General features: G+C 41.8%; 1 protein-coding gene across 4 annotated transcripts; it reads left to right on the plus strand.

Annotated features, from left to right (window-relative positions):
* Positions 1 to 563: 563 nt before the first annotated feature.
* Positions 564 to 26,370, plus strand: EPHX1 (epoxide hydrolase 1). Of its 4 annotated transcripts, none has more exons than XM_027712978.2 (9): positions 564 to 646; positions 13,871 to 14,055; positions 15,871 to 16,051; positions 18,206 to 18,433; positions 19,474 to 19,603; positions 20,282 to 20,496; positions 22,628 to 22,736; positions 23,697 to 23,822; positions 25,295 to 26,370. In XM_027712978.2, exons 2-9 carry the CDS (start codon positions 13,876 to 13,878, stop codon positions 25,518 to 25,520), a joined length of 1,395 nt encoding a protein of 464 aa, XP_027568779.1. In that variant the 5' UTR covers positions 564 to 646; positions 13,871 to 13,875; the 3' UTR covers positions 25,521 to 26,370. The 4 variants fall into 4 exon arrangements, with proteins under 4 accessions (XP_027568779.1, XP_039234608.1, XP_039234609.1 ...); XM_039378674.1 differs by lacking the exon at positions 564 to 646 and adding an exon at positions 1,003 to 1,087; XM_039378675.1 differs by lacking the exon at positions 564 to 646 and adding an exon at positions 4,264 to 4,375.
* The last annotated feature ends 911 nt before the right edge of the window (positions 26,371 to 27,281 follow it).

Raw genomic sequence — 27,281 nt, forward strand, 5'->3', positions numbered from 1 at the left:
GGCCTTGAACAGTACAGGTTCAGAAAAAAACCACCCTGTCAGATGCATTCTCGGTGTGTTTTCTGTTGGGCACGTAGTCATGCTGCAAAGCACAGGAGCTGGGGAGGTGCAGCAATCTAAAACGTGATTCTCTCAGTCAGCCCTACCACAACAGTCTAAAACGTGATTCTCTCAGTCGGCTCTACTCCAGCGCACCGAGCGCGGGCGAGATTGGCTGGGAGGCCATTTAGGAAGCTCACAGGTGGCACCAGTTGGTGGCTGCCCGGCCGTGCCCGAACTCTGGCATTGCAATGGTAGGTCAGTGTTGGCTGGGCTGGGCTCTCTAACCCGCCGGGAGCCCCGTGCTCCGGAGCCCAGGCTGAGCTCCCATCTGCCTGAGAGCTCCAGGGATCCACCAGCGCGGTGGACAAAGGGGACAAAGCCTTCGCATCCCTGGGCTCGTCCGGGCACAGCTGCGGCAGCGGTGGCCGGGAAGAATCCCGGTCAGCGCCCGGGTCGCCCCGGAGCTCCCGCCCCCGCGGCAGGACTACATCTCCCGGCGGGCCCGGCCAGGGCCGTGCCCCTCTCCCGGCGTGCCGGGGGCGGCCCCGGCGGCAGCCAAGGGAGGCGAGGGGAGGAGTGGGAAGCGCGGTCCCGACCGCGGCAGGTGAGAGCGGGAGGGTCCCGGTGTCCCCCCCGGGGCGGGTCCCGTTATATCCCTGGGCTGGGAGCGGGGGGGTCCCCGCGCTGCTGCGGGGGTTGTGGAGTTCCCAAACGGGAGGCGAACGGTGCCCCGGCAGGCGGAAGAGCCGCAAACTTCCCATCCAGTAAGCGGAATTACTTTTCCAAGCGATTCCGCGTGCCGAAGCCTGCGGGCACCGAACTGCTGGACAGCGGGCGCTGCGCCTGCGTGCCGAAAATGCCAGTGTTTTGGAAAGCGAAGCCGGAGGTATCCACGCATTAACAGTGCGAATTACTGAAGTCTGGATAACCCCGGGTGGGGATACTTAGGTTGATTTGGGAACAGGAAAACCCTAATCTGCGTTTCTGTGGGGAGCGTAGATGTGACATTCCCGAGGGCTTGCTGCAGCCAGGGATGCTTGTCCAGGTAAAGGTTCCCGATAAGCTGGCCTTAATGCTGACACTGCTTACGGCAGCAACGATTTTATTTAACGTTCCTTGGGAATGCGGCCTGGTTTCCCAGTTTAGTTAGAGTAAGTTGCTTAAACTATTGGCATATAAGTGGTTTTGGTTTGGTTTTGTTGCTCATCTCAAAATGGGGATATGAAATTGAACTTTTATTTGTTTATTTAGTTTATGGGTAATTTGCCAAACCTGAAAATTGTTTGATTGAGTACTGTATACATAGTTCCCTTTGCTGAGCAAGGCTTTTAGGGATGAGAAGAAAACCTTTTAAGTTTAATGAGCGTATTTTGTTGCGTAACTGAGCAATCTGCAAAGACTAAGCAAATGACATACTCCCCTCAAGTTTGGCTCAGTTTGTGAGAATTCAGTTGGGATTTTGACTGCCCAGCAGTTATAACATACCATAATCAAGTACATTGCTTAAGTTTCCCACTCTGTTGAATTAAGGCGCTCTCTCTTCTCTTCATAGCATAGCTTTATCAAAAATAAGACAACTTGCCTAGTTATTGTAGGTGAACCTACAAGATAGGATCAGTTTTAGAGGCCAGTGTCTCAAGTTTACTTACAGAGCGACAAGTGCAGGGTTAATATTTTGATTGGCATTACTCCTCGGAGAAGCCATGCCTCTCCCCTGAAGCGGATATTACTCCTGTCTGAAGTAAGCTAAAACTGAGACTTGAGTGCACAAATTGCTAATGGTTACTGAAAATCGATGGAAGATAGGCCCCAAAAGCAATTAAGCAGCTTTGAAAATCGATCCACAGTTGAAGTTGTCCAAGGACAAGGATTAGATCTTTGTCAGGGCTGAAGTCCTTGTGGGGAAGGTCCTGGCACAGTGTCAAGTTCGTGGCTCTTTGTTCTACATCTTTTTCAGTCTGATTTCATATATAATAATGTGCGTGTGATTTGCTTAAACTCTGCTTCTTTGTTATTTCTTCCAGAGTTTGTTATTTTTTTCATATGTGTAATCATGGTGTTGAAGTAAATAATTTGAAATAGAGCATAGTTGGTAATAACCAGTGCAGCCAAAATCCACATGCAATTTGTCTGTATGAATTGTCCAAAATAGATTTTTGATTACTGGGTGCTTTAAAAGGCCTTTTTCCCCCCTCCCCTGTTGGTCTACTGTACTTTATATATTTGGTCATTCTGTAGGGCAATACCGTGCTTTCAGCCTGTTTGTTTATTTGGGTTTCAGCAAAACCTTCAGGCTTACCTAGTATTTTAGGCATAAAATGTCAATGTTTTAATCTGGTAAGCACTGTGAAAGAAGCTCAGGCTCCTTAGTAGAATATACATGGCCAATTTGTTCTGAGTAATTACAACAGGTAAATAAAAGGTTTGGGGTAATAATTCTGGAATGGTAATACTCCCAGAAATTCTTGTTGCTTCAGTAATAGTTTGTCAAGTAATTTGTCAGTGGAGAAGTAATAAAGCAGGGATGGGGGTGGTAGGTGAAGTACAGCTTATAGCTCTAGGCAAAATGAATTGATTATCTCACATATTCCTATGCACATTTCATGTATTTTAGTTGGAGTAGTCAAATTTTGTGGCCATATGAGCAGAGGTAAAGCCTCTGCCACAAGAAAGAGCGTGAAAGAGGTAAAGAGATGAATAACCATCTCTTGTGGCAGAGCGTGCACTACTTCATTGGGCTTGCAAGAGTATTTTCTTCATGCAATGAACAATCCCAGAACCAGGGCAGTCTTCTTTAAAGTACAAGCTCCGAATGTGGCAAATACTTCTCTAATTACTGTGTGAGTCCCTAAAGAAAAGTCACTTGGAAAGTAGAGCATCTTGCTTCTCTCTGAAGAGCTTTGGTCTGCTTGTAATTAATGTTGAAAATACTGTTTCCCCTTCTGAATACTACTGCTGGAAAAGTCCTGGATTCTTCCTCTGAACACATTATTTTTAATTAAAAGCATCATTGTGTGTGTAAATGGATATTTACATAAATAGTAAAGCACAAAAAAACCTACCTCTAAAATGACATTTGCTTTAATATCTTAGTCATGCTAGACATAGCAGGATGGCTGACAGTGATTTGAATATACCCTGGGGTTTATGGTTGTTTTTCTAAAGCAGCATTATCAGCTTTTATATATATATTTAAACGTATTGTTATTGATTGAATGCTTTCTGACTGGCAGGGCTGGGAATATTTCTGTGGGAATTGTGGTAGCCATGCTTTTTTAAGGTGCTTTTTTCAATAGTGTATTTGCCAGAATGTTTATGAAGGGATCATAAATGTTTATGAAGGGATCCTGCTGGGTTAAAAAAGAGGAGCTGTTTTCTAGATTTCTTCTCTGAAAAGTGAGCTGTTCTTGAACATTCCTCCAACTTTTTTTTGGAACATCTCTGTTGGAGATTATTAGGTGTAACCCACAACACAAGTAAACGCTCAGCAAACTTTTTTTTTTGTTCTTTCTTTATCTCAAGCAATTCTTCTCATATTTATTGCACCCAGCAGTAAAACTTTTTAATCTTGTGAATTCTGTAATGAAGACACGTAATTATTGCTCTCCCAGTTTTTTCTGTGTCTGTAGCCTGTGTATGTTTTGCTCTCTGATGGAGGACAACTCTTTCTCAGGTTAAATGGTGATGGGTTATGAATCAAAACCAAAGCTCTGTTGAAGGACCTAGTACTCTTGATTGCTTCATCAAGAGTGTTAATTGCTCTAATCTGGTGGGTACAGGTAGTGCACTGTTCTAGATGAAGCCAATAAATCCAAAGAGAACTTAAATATTTAGTTGTTATTAAGAGAGAGATAAAGTAGCAAGAATTTTTCTTGTTACATGTTTACTCTGGCACATCCTTTTGGTGTTGCAGTTATTTGACAGAAGATGATGACTACCATCTGTTCCCCTCCTCTGTCATCATTCAGAGTTCCTTTTCTCATTGAGAATGAAGTCTTCACAGAGAGATAACAAATTTTGATCTCTTCCTGTTTCCATAGACACAATTAATAATTTTTTTCTTTTTACACTTATACCTCTGGGCAAAATGAATTGATTATCTTACGTATTCTTATGTACATTTCTTGTATTATAGTTGGAATATTCCAACTTTGTGGCCAGGGAGTCTGACATTCTAGAAAAAGAGGAAATCAGAAATAATAGAGGAAGGAAGGAGTCTCATCACAGAGGTAAGAATGATTATGGCATCATGAAGGAAGAAGAGACTCTGGCATCCAAGAGGAAGAAGAGAGTCTATCATCACAGAGGAAGTAGAGATTGTGGCATCACAGAGGTAAGAGGGAATCTGGCATCATAAAGAAAGGAGTGAGTCTGGCAGGATTGAGGAAGGAAGCAAGAAAGGAAGGAATCCGTGATAATAGAGGAAAGAGGGACTCTCATCACAGAGGTCGGATGGAGTCTGGCATCATGAAGGAAGGAGAGAGTCTGGCATGATTGAGGAAAGGAAGGAAGGAGTCTATCATAATACAGGTAAGAGGGAGTCTGACATCAAAGAGGACGAGAGGGAGCATGGCATAGAGGTAGGAGGGAGTCTGGAATCATAGTGGAAAGAAGGAGACTTAGAAAGGTAAGAGGGATTGTGGCATCATGAAGGAAGGAGAGAATCTGGCATGCAAGAGGAAGAAGAGAGTCTGGTATCATTGAGGAAGGAAGGAGGCTATCATCATAGAGATAATAGGTTGTCTGGCATCATAGAGGAAGGAGGGAGTCTGGAATTGTAGAGGAAGGAGGGAGGCTGGAATTACAGAAGTAAGAGGGATTGTGGCATCATGAAGGAAGGAAATGAGTCTGGGATCAGAAAGGAAGAAGATAGTCTGGCATCATCTAAAGAAGGGAGAAGTTGGTCATAGTACAGGTAAGAGAGAGTCTGGCATCATAGAGGCAGGAGGGAGTCTTGTGTCAAAGAGGAAGGAGGGAGTGGCATCAAACAGGAAGGGAGAAGTGTGGGATCGTAGAGGTGGGAGGGAGTCTCATCATAGAGATAAGAGGCATTGTGGCATCATGAAGAAGAGAGTCTGGCATCACTGAGGAAGGAGGGAAGGAAGGAGTTTATCATAATACACATAAGAGGGAGTCTGGCATCAGAGAGGATGTAGGGAGCCAGCCATCACACAGACAAGGGGTTTCTGGAATCATGAAGGAAAGAGAGATTCTGGCATCATAGAGGAAGGAGGGAATCTCATCACAGAGGTAAGAGGGGGTGAGGCATCACAGAGGATGTGGCATTGTTGCAAAATAACTGAAGTTTAGTAATTGGTAGTAGAATGGCTAAGGCTTAGTAGGAGAGTAGGCCTAGAAAGCAACACTCCAAAGTAGTAAGTTAGCAACCTTGTTTGTGAGAGTGGAATGTACTGAAGAAGTGGAAACAGTAATCAAAGGATTTAGTCAAGCATGTATATAATGATTTGTTACCTAGGATGTGGTAAGGGTCTGTTAAACAGTTTCTAGGAGTAAGACAACATAAGCAGATTTATGATTAGAGTAGATGATTATTAATTGTTATCAGAATGAAGTATGAGCTTGTTTGTAACTGTACCTGGTTTGCTGTGGAAACTGTAACTGTTTTGCTGTGGAAACTGCTCGTAAACTTGTTTGTGTATAAAAGCTGAACTGAGAATGAGGGTCTTTGGAATCCTGACTTGGGACGCTAGTCCTCAGATTCCCGGGCCCCGAATAAAGCACCGCATAAACCGGCACTCTGTTGGTTTGTGTTTTTGGTTACGGGCAACAGCATCACCGTCCCTGGAGGTTTTTAAGATGAGACTGGATGTGTTACTTAGTGCCATGGTCTAGTAACCACGGCGGTGTTGGATCAAGGATTGGACTTGATGATCTCGGAGGTCTTTTCCAACCTGTTTGATTCTATGATTCTATGAAAGAGTCTGGCATCATAGAAAAATGAGGAAATCTGGAAAAATAGAGCAAGGAAGGAGTCTCATTTAAGAGGGATTGTGGCATCCTGAAGGAAGGAGAGAGTCTGGCACCCACGAGGAAGGAGTGAGAGTCTGGCATCACTGGGGAAGGAGGAAAGGAAGGAAGGAAGGAGTCTGACATGACAGAGAATGAAGGGAGTCTGGCATCGTACAGATAAGAGGTATTCTGGGATCGAGAAGGAAGTGGGATCCTGGCATTATGAAGTAAGGTAAGAGTGTGTCATCATAGATGTACAAGGGAGTCTGGTGTCATAGGGGAAAGAGAGTCTGGCATTGTAGAAAAAGAAGGAAATGGGGGGAAAATAGAGGAAGGAAGGAGTCTCATCATAGAGGTAAGAGAGATTGTGGCATCAAGAAGGAAGGAGAGGATCTGGTATCCAAGAGGAATAGAAGAGTCTGGCATCATTAAGGAAGGAAGGAAGGAGTCTGTCATCATAGAGGTAATGGGATGTCTGGCATCATAGAGGATCAGGGGAGTCCGGTATCATAGAAGTAGTAGGAAGTCTGAAATCGTAGAGTAATGAGAAGGAGTCTGGCATAATAGAGGGAGGAGGGAGTCTGATATCTTAGAGGATGGAGGTCATTTTGCATCACACAGGAATGATGGAGTTTGACTTCAATGAGGGTGGAGGTAATTTGGCATCACAGAGGTAACAGGGTGTCTGGCAGCATGAAGGAGGGAATCTGGCATCACTGTGGAAGGAGTCATGGAGGGAATCTCATCGTAAAGGTAAGTGGGAGACTGGTGTGATAGAGGTAAGGGAAAGTCTGGCATCACAGAGGAAGGAGGGAGTCTGGTATCATAGAAGAAGGGTAGAGTTTGACATCATAAATGTCAGAGAGAGTCTCGCATCATGGGGGAAGCAGCACGTTTTCATTCATGCTGCTCTTTCTACCTGGAGTCACGATCCTCATTTAAATTCGCAGTGCGCACCTCATCTGTTTTGCCTGTTGCCAGAAAATTCCTCTGGCAGTCTTTATATTCATCGTTTCCATCTCCACACCTTCTTTTAACTGAAAGATTGTCATGTACTCTCTTGTTATGTACTTCAAACTACTTGCACTCTTCCCCCCCTGCCAAAGCACCACATATACGTCAATTCTGCATGTTTTAATAATTAAAGGTTTTAGTAACACAGTTTTCTAACAGTTCTAATTCAAAAAGCTTGTAGATCTGCCAGTAAAAGAAGATCTTTCACTCTCTAATTTCATGGAAGAATCTTAAGATACTTAGACTAATGGAAAATCCTACAGGAAACAGGAGGACACATGCTGTGCTGTACCACAGCAGTGCGGGATGAAACTGAGTCTTATCTAGAGATCAGACTGGGCAAAACATTAGCAATAATACCATGGCAGGGAAGGAAGGTAACCTTTTACTCTTCAGTACTGGACGATTTGGTGAAGCTAAAAATAGAGCCCTTATTTACCTTAAGGCCTGAAGAACAATTACCTCGATCTCATTTCCTTATCTGTAATATCTTAGCTCTTTTGGTTCATCTGTGATTTTTTTTTTTTCCCTACCCTCACTGTAAAATGCAGATACTGGCATAGTATGAGGAGGTTAACCTCAGTATTGCTAGAAACTCTAGTGGAAAGCAAAACAGAACAATGTGTTATTCATCATTTCTTTTAAGACATTAGGTATGAAACATTGAAGTAAAGCTCAAGATGTGTTTTGGACTCTGTTTTGCTGGACTGTGTAATTTAGTTGGCTGGATACTGGCTAAGAACTGTTTTAAAAACTTCTTACTGGCATGATATCCTTCCCTTTTTTAACATGTAATTTGAGAGAGCACTCTGTCTTGGAGACCTGGCTTTCAGCTGTGTCCACCCTCCAGTTGTATGCCAGGCTTCTGTGGCTTCTTTGCATGGATGCTAAAAACCTCTTCTTGTTGGAATTTGAGGGACATGGAATAGAGTAAACACTGAATATGATAAATAGGATAAAATCTTTGCATGATCTAACCTTAGTGCATTATTATGGTAGTTTAAACAGTTGTTTCACCCTGAATACATGTTCAGGGTGTTCACATGAATTATCGTGACTGAACAGTGGTGATTTAAGAATCCTGTTGTTGCCTTTCTGTCTTAAACAGAAATTATTGCGGATGGAGAGTAGATCTGCTTTCCTCTGAATCATGCACAGTCATTAGGTCACAATAACAGGCATCACACAGATCCCAAGTTGGATTCTGCCAGTTTGCTTTTCTGTAACCCAGAGGCTTTTTTTTATACTCTTGGAAGGAAGTGGGTTTGTTGAAGCATAATAGAAGCGAAATAAGGAAAATTGAGATAAACAAGACATGTTTTTAAGCAGCACGGAAGAATGTGTTGGGCATGGCTTTGAAAGAGCAAGTAATGTTGCTAAAATAAGTGTTCTTGTAAACTGAGTTTTTTCCTCTTAAAAATGTGGCATGCAGTATTTTAAATTATGATTGTGATATGAGCTTTGACCAGCCAGTGGTTACATAAATATGCTGACTCTGGGTGAGGCAAAGTGGATAACAGTGAACTTAGTCCCATACTACTTTTCTTTCATGCTTAGCTGTGTCTTGGTGCCTGTCAGCTTTCAGTGTAGTACTGGAGAGTTAACAATTGTCACAGGATCATAGGAATATGTTGTCTAAGGTGCTCAACTACTCCCCTGGAATGACGTGCCTCAGGGACTAACTGCCCTAAATAAAACTTCTGGGTGATGCATATGGGAACCTCCGGACCCTAAACTGGCCCTGTTGATTGTTCCTGTTGTCCAAGGGACAAAGCAGTGAAGAGCTGGCAGAGAGCAGTGCCTCAGTGCCACAGGTGTGGGGTGTTCCTCAGCAGTGATGGAAGTGTACCCCTGACCCTGTCCTGGGAGCAGCATACCCTGCTCCTGGGAGAGGCCTGAGAGACTGTGGTTTCCCCTGCTTTGGGAAGGTGACCTCATTCCTTGCTTGTAGCCTTCTAATTAGGTTGCTGCTGTACTGGCTAATTTCTGATTGTGAACGGTCTAGAAAAAGACTGTAAAATAGAATGATATCATCTCTTCCTGCTGTTTTGGAGATAGCATTGTGTGCCACCTCCCTATGGCAATAAAAAATGTAAATGCTAAATTTCTTATCGAGACAAGGCAGCAACTCTGTTGGATTTGTACTTCCTGTCTTTGATTCACTTCCCAGCGTAGGATGCTTTATTTCATCTGATGCCTACCTCTCCTCCTTTCCTACAGTGTTAATGTATCATTTTATGCTCACCTGGGAGATGTTATCAGTTGTATGCAAAGCAATTTCTGTGTTGCTAAGCTATTTTGAAGCTTGTCATAATGCTCCATAGACTACAGAAATAGTAAGCTTTTCTTATACAAGTGTCTTGACTTGATGATTTTCTGCCTGTTCCTGGTGCTACATAATGACAAAAACGTGATGCCTGGAGATGGTAGCAGGTAGACTGAGGGTGAAGCTTCGGGGCCTGTGCCATGTGTTAGTCCCTTTCAAGCTGTCAGTGCTAAGGGGCCCTGTTACAGGTGCCATGGACTTTTGAAGTCCTTCCGTGGGTTGTTTTTCCTTCAGGTCTCTTGGGAAGAGTAACCTGCAACTGCTGCTCTTCAGGCAAACCAATGGGTAAACAAAGATGCTGCAGCAAAGGGTTGCCTTTTCGGTAAAACCTAATGGGGGACTTTATGTAACAGAACAAAAATAAACAGAAACATCACTTCTAAATTGAGCTGTTATTTCTCCTGCAGAGTAATTATTAATCAATAAACCTTGTGTCTGACAGCATCAGAGCATGCCAAGTGCTCTGAGCTACCTTGCAGTCTGCTAGTAAACCAACCCTGGAGGGAAAATGTTACTAACCTTAAGCCGTGATTACCTCTGGCATGTGTCTGAACGCAGCACGGTCTCTCATGTCTTTTGCTTAACCCACACCCCACTCATAGGGTTTGATAGCACCACTTGGAGTTGTGGGTATTGTGCATCATTCAGGCCGTGGTAGCTGGGTTGCAAAATGGGTTTCCAGTGTTAGGTTGAAAGTCTGCACAGTTGCTTATTTCTCCAGTAACACGTGTCAGATGTATTCTAATGCTGCAAGGCAAAGATGGATGGTTACTAGTAGGATGAGATGGGGATTTTACCTTTAAGCTATTTCAGAGGTGACATCTCTAAAGATAAATAGCAGTGTTCTCTGGGGCATCTGCTACTGGGTACTGATGAAGACAAGGTGTGAGACAGGACGTAGCTTTGATGTAAATAATAATTGCTCTGTTCTGTGGAGCTCTTAGCTCTGCTGCTAATGCACGAACAGAGGACAGTGCAAATCAAAATGCAAAAAAGTGCCGAAAACCAAGAGTGTTTTCAAGAGGGAGCAGTATCTTTACTGTAAGAAAGTTTAGGGGTCTTCTTGCAAACGCGTTTCTTGAGATGCACTTGGCCTTCTTCAAGAGGAGCTAGTTCTTAGGCTATTTTCTGAACCCATCGCATTTCAACATTTTTCTTTTAAACCATGGTTTTAAAGCAGCAAACCAAAAGCATTCTTCCTTGAACTCTTTAGGATAAAAGTACTGTCTAAGGTATTTAAGGGCTGTCTATAAACAATATCCACCCTGGGGTACAGCAAAGTCTCAGAGCCTAAGTACTTGACCATGGAATAAATGGAAATATTTTGTTCTAAGGTTTTGCCTTTGTTGCATAAAAAGAGGAAAAAGCCAAACCAAAACATGAACTCCCTTTGAAGTACTCAGCTATAAAGGCAACATGCCAGTGTGGTTGCATGAAGAGACTTCAGAAAATAAAAACACCAGCACTTTGTTGTTGACATCTCTGAGAACTGTGAATATAGAAAAGTGTTATTGTACCTGTTTGTCCTTCCACATTTGTGGTTGCTACTGTGTTGCTGCACCTTGGAACAAGTGTAAGGAGCTGATAACTTCCATTTCACAACAGATCTCAGTAATGATTAGCAGAGGAAATTCTGGTGCAGATGCATCACGACTGAGGCTGCTTTATGCCGTTCAAATAACACACCAGAGTTTTAGAGAACCAGCTTGAATAGCAGACTTGGGAAATCACCGAGTGCATTTGCTCTAAGTGGTCTCCTCTCGGCACAGGCTGGAGCGGTTGGTAGGAACATGCTGTGTTCCAGCAACTCATCACCAGCAAAACAATCCCTTTGAGCGTGCTGTGAACTGGTGCAAGTCAAAATACTGCTGACGCACTTTGCCCTTTTCTTCCTGTGCACTCAGAAAAAAAATGTAGCGTAGTTGGAGCTCTAGGCCCCTGTGCTTGTTGTAATGAGGAATTTTACAGGCACTTTCAAGGGAAGTGAGGTTGGATATAGAGGGTCTCTCTGTTAGCAGAAAATAATCCAACCAATATCAGAGGCAGCTTCTTCGAGTCAAAATGACATCTCATGCAAATCAATTTGTCACCAGTCCCAATTCTCTGCAATAGGAGACAGAATTGTTGTGAGACCTGAAGATGATTTTGGCACTTATTGCTGGTTTGTAAACAAGCTCATCCTCAAGTCTGTTTGGAATTAATTGCAAAAATGGGTGTCTGTTCGCACAGTGAATTCTTTCCACACAAGGTCCAGGGTGAATGCAAAATAAACATATTTGCGTGCAATTCCTCCCATATCTTCTACTGCAAAAATTCTGGTTTCTCAAGTATCCTTGAGAGCAGATGGGGGAAGCAGAAATGTTTTTTGTAGCTCTGAGGACTCCGGTGACTTAGGACATAAGAGTTTCTTGCTAGAGAATGGGCTGAGGTTCTGTTCTTGGGCAGTTCTGCATTAGGTGCTGTGCCTCTGTCACTGTGTTGGCATAAGCCAGGAGAAAGAATCCTCTGTTTTTCTAGGTACCCCAACCATTCTGCCTGAATGACAGGGCTGGCGCTGACAGCAGCTTTTTTGTTTGTTGTGGGCCTTTGTAAACGTCTTGAAGTTGGCCAAGAGTCTGAATTTTTCTGTGTGGTGTTTACACAGTTATGCTGGTGAACCTTTGTAGTCTAGGCATGGCCTGAGTTCTGTTGTGATTTCAGGGAAGTTGCTGTTTTTCTCTATGAAGACTTAGTAGTAGAACTGTCATTAAATACTGTAGTAGGTATCATTTCTATGTGAAGTGCTTTGACGTTTCTAGAAGCCCCTCCAGTTGTCCTTTGCAGTAAAATTTAATTGTGCTCAGGATGTTCCTAGACTACGCTGGTTTATGTGTTGAGGCAAGCTGAAATTGGATAAACTTTTTAATTCTGGGGTAAGTTATAGCCTGAGTTTGGTGAGGTGGGAAAAGAGTGTTGTCTTGTGCTCCAGAGAACACGGTGAAGAAAAACAAGCAACAGAAATTATGGAAGCACCAGTGAAACAAGTAAACATTAAGTTTTCTCAGTGCCCATCATTTCCAATAGCTCCAGCCTCTGAGGATTCAGGCACTTTTCAAGGGTGAAGCACTTGCATATATAAGCAATAGATTTTTCTGTAGCTTGCTGTCCTATCTGCACAGTTCCTGACTTCTGTACAGATGTTTTAGTGGGTGCTTATTTTTACCATTTATTAATTTATTGTCAGCCATAAGAAAATTAAAGCCAAGAAGTTGATTAAAATGTGTCCTGTCACATAAAGGCACTTACCACACAGATCAGCTTCATTCCTGCTATAATCCTGTGAGCTCCCATTAACTTGTGTTAAAATTTCTGTTTTGATGCAGGAGTAAATTTGGTGCATTCTTGATGACTCTTTGAGCCATTTCAGAGCATCAAATTACTCTGCAGCAGTAAAACCAACAAAACCTTCTGGCTCTAGAGAGAATGAAGACATTCTGGGTCATAAAAAATCCTTGCCCTACAGAAGTTTTGAAATACTTCATGTCTTAGCAATTCCCCAGCAAATGAATGTTTGAAACACAACATTCTTTAAAATTATGCATTAAAATGATGACAGTACTGTTCCCCAAACCACTTTATAAACGTTTCTTATACTTAAAGGCATGCTTGAAAACATTAATTATTAAAGACTCTGAATATTTTTTTCTACTTGCAGCATAAACCAGTTCAAATATATTTAAAAGGGATTATTTTTTTTTGCTTAGGTGTTCTGTTTGACTGAAGCACAACAGCCCTGCAGCTGGCTTATGCAGATGTGCTGTGAAATCAAGTTCTTCTTCACTTTGACAGAATTTTGTCACTTGGGGTAGTGATCATATTCTAGAGCCAGGAGAGCATGCATGTGGTTTTCTCTTTAAAACAGTTCAGAGGGAGAAAGAAAGGGAAGGTCCTATTACCCTTTGCACTGGTGTTCAAGGGTTATGCAAATATATCCCCGCCCCACTCTCCCAGGGTGACTGGAAGGTACAAGGTGGCTGCCTTCATGCTCTTCACTTTTTATTCTGTATATATATATATGTCTTGTTTTTCTTTCCCTACAGATTTATAGCAGTAGATATATAAGCCTTACTGAAGAGATGCTCTGCATTTGAGTTTGTGGGAAGTATAGAGCTTCAGAGGAAGAGAAAGCATTAAACCTCCTTTACCCTTGAAGCTTAACTGCAGTTGTGGACCACTGAGGAAGCCAACGTGGCATGTTTCATCAGTGAACTATTTGATTATGAAGCCATCTCTTGACTTGCTTTGAGTTCTGTTTTTGTTATATGTCTTTTATTTAAAGCAATTCTTCCCCACTTGAGTTGCGTAGGCTAAAACATTCTATTTCTGAAATTTTACAGGAGTGTTGATACACTGCGAGTGACAGAACTTCATGTAGATGGAATCTTGTCTAAAAAGGGAATAACCTTCTATAGTCTTTACAAAGTATGTGTGTGTTTATTAACTGATTAGGTTTACCCCAGTTCTATTCTTCTCTTGCAGGCATTATGCTGCTTGAAGTATTCCTGGTTCTGGGGACAGTCATTATCTACTTCTTATTTTCCAAGAAGAAAGAAGAGACATTGCCCTTCAAAGATGGATGGTGGGGCAAGGGACAAAAGCCTGACACTGAAGAAGATACAACTATTCGGCCATTTAAGGTGGAAACTACAGAAGAAGAGCTGAGTGTAAGCAAATCTCTGGGCTGGGGAGAGAGAAATAAGAAATGGCCAAATAAATGCAGAACTTGCTTGGAAGTAATTTTTAAATTGAACCAATAGTTACACTTGTGAGAATGAGCAATGATGTCCAGGTCTTGGGGGAAGGGACTTCTAGTACTTCAGAAAATTGGTATGGATAGGCAGGTTTTATACACTGCTGTACAATTCTGTTCTCAGCTGGCTGTAGCAAGATTGCTGGTAAATAAACCTACTCTGCAGAGCCTAATAAACATAAAAATCATATTACAGATTACTCAACTCTGTTTTTCTGTTTGTGCACTTTGCTCAGTTTGTGTAGATGAGAATAAGAACAATGTCTTTTTTTTTTTCTTTCTTTCTTTCTTTCCAAAGCAATTACGAATACCTCATTTTCTTGACTGCTTTATGTTTGCAGCTGTGTTGGATGCTGATTCTTCTGTAATTAATAGTCTACTTTGGTCAACACTAAATTACTGTGGTAATTACAGTAAACATGCGTTGCAGAATTTGTTGGATAGAAAGATTTTGATTGTGTGTGTTTAAGCCAGGGATTGAACAATTTCACAGATCTGTGTGGAGTCATGGTTTAAACAATACTCATGGGATTGCTCATATTATTCATTTATAATAGCTTCCTAATTTCTCAGAAAGTCCTGGGTTTTTTAACACTTTGCTTGCCCTTCATAGTAATATCAATGGACATTGATCTCCATTATGTTTTCCCCTTACGCTGCAGACATTAAGCTAGATAATTTCTAACTTACAAATATTTTTGAAACATGCCATTCTGTATTGTGACAGCTCTTGCAACATAATCCATGGGTAGAAAACTCTGATTTTAAATATAAACTAGGAGTTAGTTGTGCTAGTGCACGTTACTAAAACATTTTAAAAGGTGTTGAGCATAGAAAAAAAGCATGTATGTAAAGACATGTTAAAAACTCCATTTAGAAATCCATGCTTTCTGAACATGGATTTCAAAACAGTGAGTTCACGTTCTGACATCTTCTCTGGGCTGAGACTGCCTGTTCAGTGAGGCCTGAGCCAGTGCTTACATTTAACTCATCTTGGTCAGAGTGGGAGTTATCTCTGTTGCTCTATTGGAAAATGCTGTTCAGGTTTAAACCCCAGCATTGGATTTCCAGACCTGCCTTCCACCCTCAGCTGCTCTGTTCACAGTAGGAAGGGGCTCTGGGCTGTCCTTCCCTGCAGAGTGATTTTGGACTGATTTTTGTCAGCATCCCGTGTAACCTTGAAGTGCAGTGGGAAGGTCACTTACATAGTTATTCCAGACTGGGAAACTTTAATTTCAGTCTAGTTTCACCAGCTTTGTGTCCATGCAAAATCCTTCAGAGTGTTTCCCAATGAAAACATCCCACCCCTTGATTTGGGAAGGAAAACAAAAGGTTTGGGCCAGATCCTTGCCTTGATTGTGACGTTGGGCTCACAGGTAACCTAGGGAACAAAGTACCCTGGAAAGGCAACAAGACTTAAACTGGGAAGCCACAGTAGTGTCAGCAGAGCATATTGCCCTCTGTGGTTATCAGCCTGGCAAACAGGTTATCCAGCCCTGCAGAACAAAGACAGTGTTAAGAACAGCTGTAAATGGAAGAGGAAGGAGGCCATCTGGAGGAGGAAAAGAATTGGAACAGCTGATGGAGCATCAGCAAAAGGCACAGGTGTCTAATTAGAGATGTTATTTTCATTGTTCTCATTTCTCTTGGGCATTACTAGAAACCGTGCACGGGAGAGCCCAAGACAGCAGGCACAAGTGTTTTAATGTCTCTTTCTTTTTCCCTGTAGGACTTATTTAGGAGACTTGACCAGGCTCGGTTCACTGAGCCACTGGAGAACAGTTGCTTCCATTATGGGATTAACTCTGTGTATCTCAGGAAGGTTGTCTCCTACTGGAAAAACCAGTTCAATTGGAAGAAACAAGTTGAAGTCCTCAACAAGTACCCACATTTCAAAACAAAGATTCAAGGTGTGTAGCTTTTCCCCTTAAAAAGTAAACAGTAATACTTAATCTTATCTGCAAGGGATCTTGGTGGTGAGAATGCTCTGGTTGTGTTGGATGGGCCTTCCCTCCCTGGCTGCCCTAGAATGGATCATTGGCATCACTGCTGAAGCAGCAAGAAATTCCTTCATTGTAACTGAAGCCTTTAGGACAAGGAATGACAAATGGAATTCCCTATGCATGAGTGGGTTGTCAGCTGGTGTTAACAGGAGCCAAGCACGGGCATTTGGAAACAGAACTGGATCTTAAGACGTACACATGTTCCCTGACTTGCATGCAGTCATGCAAAAATACCCACAGATGTCTCCTCATGCTCCGTGTAGTTCCCCAGCTGCCGCTGTCACAGCGATGCCTTCAGCCTGGCAGCCTCCTCAGCTGGGTGTGCTGGCCACTCAGGTTTGTCCCTGCTTGGCAGGACAGATGTGCTCTGCTGCACCATTTCAAGCATTCGTGGACTAGGAATGCAGAATGCCTTTCCCTTGGGGTTGATGTGCTGCCAGGTGTGAGAGAATGGTTTGTCTTTTTATTCAGAGCACACACACGTGTTGGAAGAGGTTGTTCAGGTAAGGTCTGCTGGTGCTGGAGCTTGGTCAAACTGGGCGTTTTAAGATGTTTGATTTAGGGTTGTGCTTGGGTCATTTGGGAGTGCAGCTGTAGATCTAGAGCACAGCAGGCAATTGTCTCACTTGATGGCAAAATTCAAGCTTAAGAGTATGTTGTACACTTTTGCATCCATAATTTTGTATATTATTTCAAGTGGTGCAGTTTGCCATAATATTTAAAATGGATTTGGGACAATAAATGGTTATTACATAGTGGTTAGATCATAAAGCTTTTATTTAAATGTATACAACATGGTTACTGCTGAAAAAGATATAACCAAAAAAGTTTTCCCTTAAAAAAGGAAAAAAAATACCTGAGACAAGAAAGGGAGAAGCAGCTAAGGACATTGCACTATGTATAGCAATGGGAAGAGCAATTTCAGTGTTAGGAAAGATTACGGAGAGGAGACATGAAAAGACAAGGTCAAACTTGCTGTATATCAGATTCCTACCTTCTGTCATCACTTGAAAGTTTTTCAGAGAATACAGAGATTCACAGAATTGTCAAGGATGGGGAAATCTCAGTCAGTGAAAGAAGGTGGGATCACTTGTGACCTGGAGTTGATGTGAGTAAAATGTGCTTAAATACATCAAGCAAATTACTGTTTCTTGGAAAGCAAAGCCCTGAATGGGGCTTTGGGAAGAGCAATTCACCTGAAGCACATAGTGCAATGCTGTGTGAAGCCTACTGCTTACTTAGAGAAAGGATCACCGAGGAAACTGGACTGCAATTTTTACCTTTTTACTTAACCAGGAAGAGACTGCTACTAGAACACAGTCTCCTGTTATGGTTTACACACTGAGAGATACTGAAAGCTTTGGACAAAAGATAGAAAAGAACTACAAAAATTAACTCTCTTTTAGGAAGGCATTTTGTCAAGTCCTTGATTTGGCATGACTGGTTTATCTGGCTTGATTACAGGAGGCCTCCATAGACAGAGAATTCCTTTTGCTGTAACATTTAGGATCAGTGGCTGGAGACAGAAGCCAGACATGTTCAAGTGTAAAGTAAGGCATGCACAAAACGAGGAAAGTGATTAACACCCCCAAACAAACAACTGCTAGTTGAGATGAATTCCCTATCTCTTGGTGCCTTCAAGTTGCAATTTATGCCTTCAGGAAGAAAAATCTGGGGTTGACTGGAGCCTATCCCATGCCATATAGGGACATTTGGGTAAAAATTTAAGGGCACTTGGACGAAATGATGTAATTGACTCTTCTGCCTTTAAGCTGTGTGAGTCACTGTGTTACCGTTAGTAGATTGGCAAATTAAGACATAGCAGTGAAGCAATTTATTTTAAAACAGAAATACACCAACCTCATTTGGCTGCTGTGATGCTTAATTACCCATCATAAAGTACTTTAAGGTCCTTGGATAAATGTATCCAGAGAAGTGCAGTGTTTTTGCATCCTCACTAAAAAAAAGACTTCAGAAAAGCTTTATTCTTAATCTGTTCTGTGAATAGTTTCAGCGCTGTGGTAAATTTGAGCATGCTAATTAATTATTTTATTTTTACAGGCATTGATATCCATTTTGTTCATGTAAAGCCTCCTCGTTTGTCTGAAGGCCAGTCTGCAAAGCCATTATTAATGGTTCATGGTTGGCCTGGCTCATTTTATGAGTTTTACAAAATTATCCCTCTCCTGACGGATCCTGCAAGCCATGGCCTCAGTGATGAACACGTTTTTGAAGTCATTTGCCCATCTATCCCTGGTTATGGTTTCTCAGAAGCACCCCACAAAAAAGGTATGATGCACGAGGAGAAACTGAGCTACCACAAACCCGGTCTCACAGTGAGATGGCCCCTGCTAGCAGCACAGTAACTCCTCTTACACACTTTTTGTTTTCTCACTGTAGAAACAGAGATCCTGTGTGTCATGTGGGAAGAGGGAGATAAGAGGGTGACTTTAGGTGACATCACTGAGTTGTTTCTGGAGCAACATATAGATAAGTTTAAAAGAACTATAAAAAGCTATGAAGTGACAACTCAGGAATTGTAATTGAGTCGGTGAATTGTCTGTGAGTGAGCCGGCAGAGTAAATTTAATTTATTACTGTTCCTTTTGGGTGTTTTGAATTCAGCGTTACATTCAACGGCATTATACAGGTAGGTGAGAAGCATCAGTTGAAACAAATCAGGTCATATTATCTACAAGGCACATTGCAGCCTGCTCATTCAGCTTGTGCTTTCAGTTATGCAAACACAAGCTGCATCAAATTGAAGCAAGGTAGTATTTAAAGTCGTACTGAGTTTCGTATTTAATTATGTGTGCAGGTGAATGATGTGGGGAAGGTTGGTTTTGCTTTTCTCTACTTCCCCATTTACAATTTATGTCGTCAGTGTCTAATGAAGTGGAGAACTGCATTACTAGTGGAAACTTAGAGTTTCCAGCTGTCATTAAGAGGAGAGTGTGCCCACAGTAGACAAAATAGAAACACGCTCCCTGGGCAATGCTCTGTGCCTCTGATGGGGCTCAGCTGCAGTATGACCACAGTTTAGTTTAAAGGGAGTCTGGCAACCCCTTGGTGGGGCGAGTGCATGGGCAAGTGGTGGGATTAGAAGAACACTAGTCTGCAACAAAGGCTGGACTTGGTCCTTTCTGCTTGCTCTCTAGACCTTGCCTAGATGGTGTGCAAAGGCTTCCGTATAGTCTGTTGGACAGGCGAGGAGAAACGGACTTGTAGCTTTTTAGGAACTTGAATGTTGCCTTTATGTGGAGAATAAATGCTGCAGGGTGAGCATTGTAGGTGGAATTAATACAACAGTGTTCTTTTCTTTTAATGCAGACTTTAATTCTGTAAGTGCTGCTTCTGTTTTTTATGAATTGATGCTCAGACTGGGATTCAATGAGTTCTATGCCCAAGGTGGTGACTGGGGCTGGCTCATCTGCACCAACCTGGCCCAAATAGCTCCCAAGTGAGTATCCCTTTGGTGGAGCACTGCAAAGCTGTTTTATTCTGTGAGTAGTTATTTCTTGTGCACTTGAAAGTTCCTCTCCAAGTCCTCACATGAGCACTGCGTAATTTCTTTCATTGCCGTTCAGTGTTCAGCAGTGATCCAAAATTACATACCTTAATTTATATTATATACCTGTTCTTTCAAACTGTTGTGCAGTAGTTTTGTAATGGCCCCGCTGATGTCTGGAGTGGGATAAGTGCTTGTAAGTTAAAAAAAAAAAGAGGTTTGTGGCTTAATGCCCAGGAGTGTGTGCTGATTACTGACTGTTGTCCCTTTGACTTGTCATTTTTGTGTGAAAACCACACTGGAAAGTACAGCTGAGGTCATGGTGTAATTAGCAGGTTGGAATTTAAGGGCATGCATTTTTGTTAATAACATTTTAAATGTTAGTGGTCACAGCACCAAGCCTGCCAGAGTTCAGAAACATTTGGACAACACTGCCAGGCACATGGTGTGATTTTTTTTTTTTTTTTTTTTTGGTGTCATCCTGTGCAAGGCCAGGAGTTGGACTTCAGTGATCTTTGTGGGTCCCTTCCAACTTGGGATACTCTATGATTCTCTGATTCTAAATGTAACAACTTTAAACCCTTTCTGATTTTTGTTAATTTGTGGGGCTTTTTCTGTTTTTACTTTTAGCCATATGAAAGGTCTCCATTTAAATCTAGCGTCGGTTTCGAAGATGGGATTCACTCACCTGCTCTCCATTCTGCTGGGCCGCTACTTTCCAGGGCTCTTTGGTTTCCAGGAGGAAGATATTAGGCGGATGTTTCCCTTCTTGGAAAAGGGGCTCTACAGGATCTTGTCGGAGTCTGGCTATGCTCACATACAGGCTACAAAGCCGGATACTGTTGGTAAAACAAACAAGCAAAACCCCAACCTTTTGAGCTCAGAATACTTAGTCTGTTCATTTTAGCTGTACTTCTGTAGAAACAAAATGTCCCATTTAAAATACGCAGAAAATATTTTTTTTCTTTGAAGTGGGAAGGTTGGAGGTTTTAAAAGATGGGCTCTTTTCTCTATCCAAGTCAGAAAGGGTTACATATGTGTATATAGCATTACACTCACTTCTGCATGCAGAAGCATCGTATCTGCACATCAAAACTGAGCATGCTCTAAGTGCCACTGACCTCATTTCTAGTTTTCATAAATAAAATAGATTGTTTAATACTTTTCCACTTCTGCTGCCACTGGGGACTGTAATTCCATTTCAAACGCAGCTAGGCTGAGAGCAAAAGAGAGTTTCTTCTCAGAGAATGGATCACATTCAAATGATGTAAACCATGAGAAGCTTTTAGCTGTCTCAACACGCAGTGTAACTTATTTACTATAGAGATAAGTAATATCTGAGAAGTGAAATCACATTTCATTTTCACTCATTGTTCTGAATCACTTGCAGACTTTCAAGGAAAAAAAAAGTGTGGCTATGAATGTTCTTCCTAGATGAGCTAGTCACTCAGATTGCTTAACTACTTTAAGTATCTGGATATTAAGTGTTTCTATTTTAAAAACATCTTTTATGACTGAATTGGACAACCGAGTCAAGAATACTGACTACATTTTAGTTTAGTGCAGGACCAATTCACTCATGGATTTTATTAAAAACATAGCTAAGGAAAATATTTCTTAATGGTCTTCCATAAGCTTACCTACAGAGGCAGGTATGTTCTTAAAATGTGTAGGCAAAATGATAATTTTATGGATTTAAAATAATTTTGCTCCCACTGAGTTTTGATTTCTAAAACTTGCTAGTCTTTTGTACTTTAGGAAAGAGGGGGAAGCTGACAGCCATGCTCCCTCTGCTGTGCTTTTTTGGCTGATTTTTGTCCCTACCAGTAGTGTGTGGTCTGTCAGAGCAGACTGTGCAGACTGGGAACCAGCAGCCACTTCATGCTTTGGGAGCTGGAGCATTCCTGCAGTTCTGAGGACAAAGGAGAGAGGAGTTGTGTACAGTGGCAGGTTCCTGTAAGGAGGAAATCACTCTGAAGAAGGAGATGTAAGGTTGCTGGAAGCTCCTCTTTGGGAAACCTGCATGGAGAGTGGTTTCATTTTCAACTGAGGGAAATAGGCAGCACCTGTATTCCAAGTGCTGTTAGGATCAGTGCTAGTTTTTCCTATATGTAAACAGATGTCCTCTTCTTTACTCACAGGCTATTGCTTTTTAGTTCAGCAGATCTGGAACATGTGCTAAATAGAACTTTTTCAAACCCTTGCTATTTCAGTTATCAATATTGGTTGTTTGATAACTGAAATTTCACTGTCATGTTTAAATAGCAATTACTGATGACATTGTGCCAACTGCAGTGTTAGGCATCTTTCAGGAAGGTTCAGTTGCATGCATGGAACTTCAAATATACTGCTGTTCCTTGGGAACAGCTTTTTCTCAGGTTTTACTGAGCAGCTGGGACAGTTTATGGTCCCTGTATTTCACAGCACTAGAATGTGTGAGCAGAGTTCCAGGTGCAGGTGTGTTTTTCCTGTCCAAGCAAAACAAACTGTAGAAACTATATTAATGCTTGTTCTACATGAAGGCAGTTGGTTGTTGCTAATTCAGAAGATGGACTTTTAGTCAAGTCTTGCTCTTCCTTAATGACTTTCTAATAATCCTTAAAGTGTTTTTGCTGTTAGGTAATGCTGCAAATCCTCCTGGTCATGTGTAGGCATGTGGGGTTTGGCCCTACAATACTGTTTAATACATGACAACTTCCAGATTAATGGAAGCAAACCCTACTTGGCACATAGAGCTTAATCTTATTAGCTTACAAGAAAAAATAAAAAGCCAGCAGAAATCCAGTACTGTTACATCAGTGCAGGATTAAGTGGTTCCAAGTCATTGCACTGTTTTATTTATTTATTTCAGAACACAGCTGCTGGGAGACCTTTGTCAAGTTACATCTGCTGTATTGTAACAGGCTGCTTCTATAATAGTCTGAGTTCAGTAGCTGGATATCACAATTTCAGTTAATTTTTCCTCCTCCTTTTCAGGCTGTGGTTTGAATGACTCTCCTGTAGGACTGGCTGCATATATCCTGGAGAAGTTTTCTTCCTGGACTGATATGGAATTCCAGAATTTAGAGGATGGAGGGCTAGAGAGGTAAGCCTTTTCTCTTATGCCATTTTGGATGAGGTGACTCAGCCCCGAGTCATAGCTAAAGAGGTTTGTCTGATCGCCTCGCAGGGAGCCTGTGATGACCACAGATGGTGCAGGGCTGTACTACAGCATGCAGAGAAGCAAATAGGCCATGGAGGCTGATGTATTCCCTTCCCACTTTGATCTCCTAGAAAAAAAATACACCCTGCAACTTCGGGATATTAAAAACTGACTTAGGGGGAAGAATCTCATTAGGATAAAAAATCCAAAAGTTTAACTTCCATTAAGATGCTGGGAAACAAAACTCTTGATTTGTTTTAATACTAATAATTAACTCTCTATGAATTTGCTTTGGATTCATTGGTTTTGCTTCATCTACCTACCATTTGCTAATACAGGACCATTCTTAGTGTGCAGCAGAAATCCAAGATGAAATCCCATTTGAGAACTACCTGGCAGGAATGGAGCGAAGTGGCATGTTATGAAAAGGCCCATTTGAATGGAATGTTTGCACTTCATACAGCTAATAATTATATATGAAACATGCATTGTTTACAGCACATGTTGGTGTGTGATGGCTCTGTTGAAGGCTCACGGTAGCATTTCACATTATCATTAGTAAATGGCACAAGCTGTTCCATGTGCTGTTCTGCTCCCACCCTCCCAGTCTATGGACAGGATAGACAGCTATGCTGGAGCATAAGGTGCTCATTGGAGTCTGCCTTCCGTGTAGGAGTTAAAATGTCACTTCCCAGTTTGTGTCTGAAAGCCTTTAACATCCTTAATTGGTCACTGACAGACAGGGGGAGTAGTACACTTCACCTCTCCACTCTCAACCAAGTTAATTGTTTTTTTCCTGTAACGTTTTTTTTTCTTGCAACCAAACCAAAGTCAAGCCCCTACTAAAGTAATGCAAATTGATATTCAGTTCTAACTAAGCAACCTCTGGGCTTACCTATTCAGGAAGTTTAACCTGGATGATCTGCTCACCAATATCATGATCTACTGGGTGTCAGGCTGTATAGTCTCCTCAATGCGTTTCTACAAAGAAAACTTGCAGAAGGGGATAGGCACACAGAAACATGAAAAGTAAGTGGTGTTTTTTTTCTCTTTAAATATTTTGCCCTGATCTTAATTTTATGGTTGCAGACAGACTGTTGCCTTATAGATGCTGCAGGTTTCTGAATGTATCACAATGTTCCTCTGCAGGACAGGCCTGGTAGTTGATGAACTGTGTTGTGCTTGGAAAATGCAGTAATTAGGTAGGAATCCTGAACCATCAGTAAGAACACCTGACTGGAAGTGCTGCTTGAGGACCTCCCATTCATGGCATATCCATGTACTTCCAGATTTTATTTCAGCTACTAAATTAGCCTGTGACTGACTCATGCAGTCAGTTTTGTTTAGTTTGGTTTGTAGTTTTAGTACTTTTCTGGACACACTTTGCCTATTTCTGCAAAAGTCTTAAGTCCTGCCTTTGGAAGTCCAGGCTTCAGCATACTGACAAAAGGGGTAAGTCAGAAGTCAGTAAGACTGATGTGCCTGCTCCACAGACACTAAAGACAGCAGCTTGGTTGCATATACTTGTGTCAGCTTGAGTATTAGTGAAGGCTTAAACCTGCCCTGAGGTACTTGCACCGACAGCTTACTGCTATGGGATTCATTTAGCTGTGAAATGATGCTCTCAGGAAGCTGACTCAGTTCTTGGAGCTGTAGTGGCTACACTGTGAGCAGTATCTTGCTCTGGTTCTGCCTCCATGAGATGATGTATATGAGCTTCTATGTGCCTAGAGGACAGTCTCAAAGTCTTGTGTAAAATTAGGCACTCTGATCTCAGGCTTCTAGGGGTTATGTGCCCAACACTTTTTGTATCTACATTTTAAAGTCTGTCACTTCTGACAGTGCAGCTTATGTGTATGAGATATTTAAACCTAGAAAATGTGTCTCTTCTTATAACAAGCACACATCGTTTCCCTTTCTAAGAGACTCTTTCCCTCAAATCCATTTGCTTTCTTACACTTCCTAATGCACTGAATATTTTGTAGAGTGCATTTGTGCCACTTAAAAGCAAGAGCTACTTTACAGGGTAAAGTCTCACATTCAGAAGCATTTCTTCTGACCTAGTCTAGATTTACTCTCTGTTTTCTACTCCTCCCTTCCACTTTGCAGCACTTTGAAGTAATTCTTCCCTTGCCTACCCTCCAAGTTGTCCTGCCAGGGTCAACATGTTTGAGTTGTAATCTTCACTGTAAATCTCTTGAGCATGAGTGCAGCATGAAGAAATTTGCTGCCCACCACCTCCTAGAGCTCTCTTCTCCATTTCCATGCTTTTAACTCTCATGCCCTTGAAAAATTGCCTTAATGTAAATGTATGCCAAAAAAAAATATTTTTTTTCTTCAGGAATTACAGTCTTGTCTTCAATTTTAGGATCTGGAAGTCAAATTATAATTGTCTAACAACAGTGTGCCCAGCTGTTTAAGAACACCATTTTCTTGGGACTTTTCACTTCTTGCAGATTTAAGTGTTTGAAAGATTAAAACTATTTTCTCTCCTCTCTCAGGCTCACAGTACAAGTACCTACTGGCATTGCCTCCTTCCCTAATGAAATCATGCACACACCCCAGGCTTGGGCCCAGAAGAAATACACCAATATAGTTTCCTTCCATTTCATGCCTCGAGGGGGCCATTTCGCAGCTTTGGAGGAACCTGAACTTCTTGCTAAGGATATTCTGCAATTTGTTGGGAAAGTAGAGAAAGAGCAACTTTGGAAAAAGAAAAGGGAATAACTTCCCGTACAAACAGCAGGGTAATTACTTTTAGCTTAGCACATGTACAGGGCTTACTAAGTCTACTGTAATCCATGTAATTAGATCTTATTACTGACCAGACATGAGAGAGGACAGCAAGAAAAATGGAGTATATCTCCATGAGATACTGTCATAGGGACCTACTGATTTTGGTTGTTTTTTGTTTTGTGGGGGGTTTTTTGTTTGTTTTTGTTTGTTTTTGTTTAGCTAGGCTAAGAAAGCAGCAGGAAGATTACTTGGCTATCTTCTAAAATGTGTTCTGTAGTATTCCTGACTCTTGCTTTGAGATTAAAATATAGACCTTACAACATAACTAACAACAGTTTAATTGTTATGAAAGGCTTTTTTTTTTTTTTTTCATGGCAGCAGTAAAACTTGAGTTGCTGTAAGCATGACGTTCCTCACATAAAGAATGGGGAGCAGCCTAGCAAGCCCTAACTTGCATGAGTGCATCAGGTAATCAGCATCAATGATCTACAGTACCTTTAAACGAGCCCCTTGCCTACTGCTGGCTGCCTTTCTCTTCCAGCCTGGGCTGTTAAGCAGCTTCCTGGCTGTGAAGAAGCTCAGCTCCTCTGTGCCAGGCTCCTGGGATAGCACCATGCAAAGAGCAGCTGGAACACACAGGTGCCTGTAGGTCGGACCAAAAGGAGGGGCTGGGTAGGAGTAATTATAGCCCAAGCTACCTCTGCACTGAGTTTGTACTCGTAACTTAAATCATAGCCCAGGGTAAGCTCGACACACTGTGGTTTTGCACGGCATTGTAAATACTCTTACTGAAGAATAAAAATTTGGTTAATTTGAAATTAAAAGAAATTTGCATTAAAAATTTGAATAATTCCTGTGTGTTTTTCTTTTAAATTTTTAATAACTGAGATGATTTTTTTTTGGTATCAGCTAAGAGTAGCATCAGTTCACAACCAATCAATTTTGTACTGCGTCTGGCACAAAGATCAGATGGAAGGTAAACTACTCAAAGTTGAACTTGAAGAGCTGTATCGTTTTGCCAGCAACTGCCCTTATTGTGCACAGTTGAGCTTCAAAGAGTCTTAAACCATATCCAGATGACTGATTTCAGTTTGGTTTTGTTCTGCAGTCACTTCTGATGTATTTCTCTACTTCTGCAAGCACAGGGAAATACAATTTACTGATAACACTTGCATGGATTAGCATTATTTCACAATATGAATTGAAATGGAAGCTGTTAAATAAGAGCTGCTCCAGCAGAGCTCTGCTCCATCCCACAGGGCTTTAGACTCAAGCATGCCATGTAGTTTGTTTCACAGAAGGCCAGTGGACACTCCTGCTGGGCACGTTCAAATCCTAATGCTGAAAGCCACCATCAGCTGTGACAGAAAATCGTTAGGGCAGACGGGTTATGTACCAGCCTGGATCAGTTTTCTGATCAGAGAAGAGACCTCTTTTGCTCCCCTTCCTCTGCCTGCTGCACCTGGGTGCCCACAGAGCGAGGTAGAGGAGCTCTCAGGTCTCCCTCCCACATTTGACTCTCAAGTTGTACTTGAATTCTTTAAGACTTCACCTGCTTCCAGATTAGTAGTGAGCACTAATTCTATGTTTACTTGTAAATGCTTTCATTAGTCAAAATATGTGTTCTCACTTGCAAAATATTGCGTGATTCAGTCCAGTCTGTTTTGAACAGTCAGGAAAAAAACACAGAATCATTCACTTTGAAGTAGACTCTTCTCAGAGAAGAGCCATCCCCAGACTTGTTTCAGGTGC

The sequence above is a fragment of the Pipra filicauda genome, unplaced genomic scaffold (genome assembly GCF_003945595.2).
Source record: "Pipra filicauda isolate LSUMZ 115617 unplaced genomic scaffold, ASM394559v2 scaffold143_size2779998_pilon, whole genome shotgun sequence".
NCBI lineage: Eukaryota > Metazoa > Chordata > Aves > Passeriformes > Pipridae > Pipra > Pipra filicauda.

Excerpts from the sequence above, each read along its gene's own strand:
- EPHX1 (XM_027712978.2), top strand. The coding sequence starts at position 13,876 with ATGCTGCTTGAAGTATTCCTGGTTCTGGGGACAGTCATTATCTACTTC. Across the intron at positions 19,604-20,281 it reads CTGGCCCAAATAGCTCCCAA|CCATATGAAAGGTCTCCATT; the intron begins GTGAGTATCCCT and ends TTTTACTTTTAG. Across the intron at positions 22,737-23,696 it reads GAGGATGGAGGGCTAGAGAG|GAAGTTTAACCTGGATGATC; the intron begins GTAAGCCTTTTC and ends TTACCTATTCAG.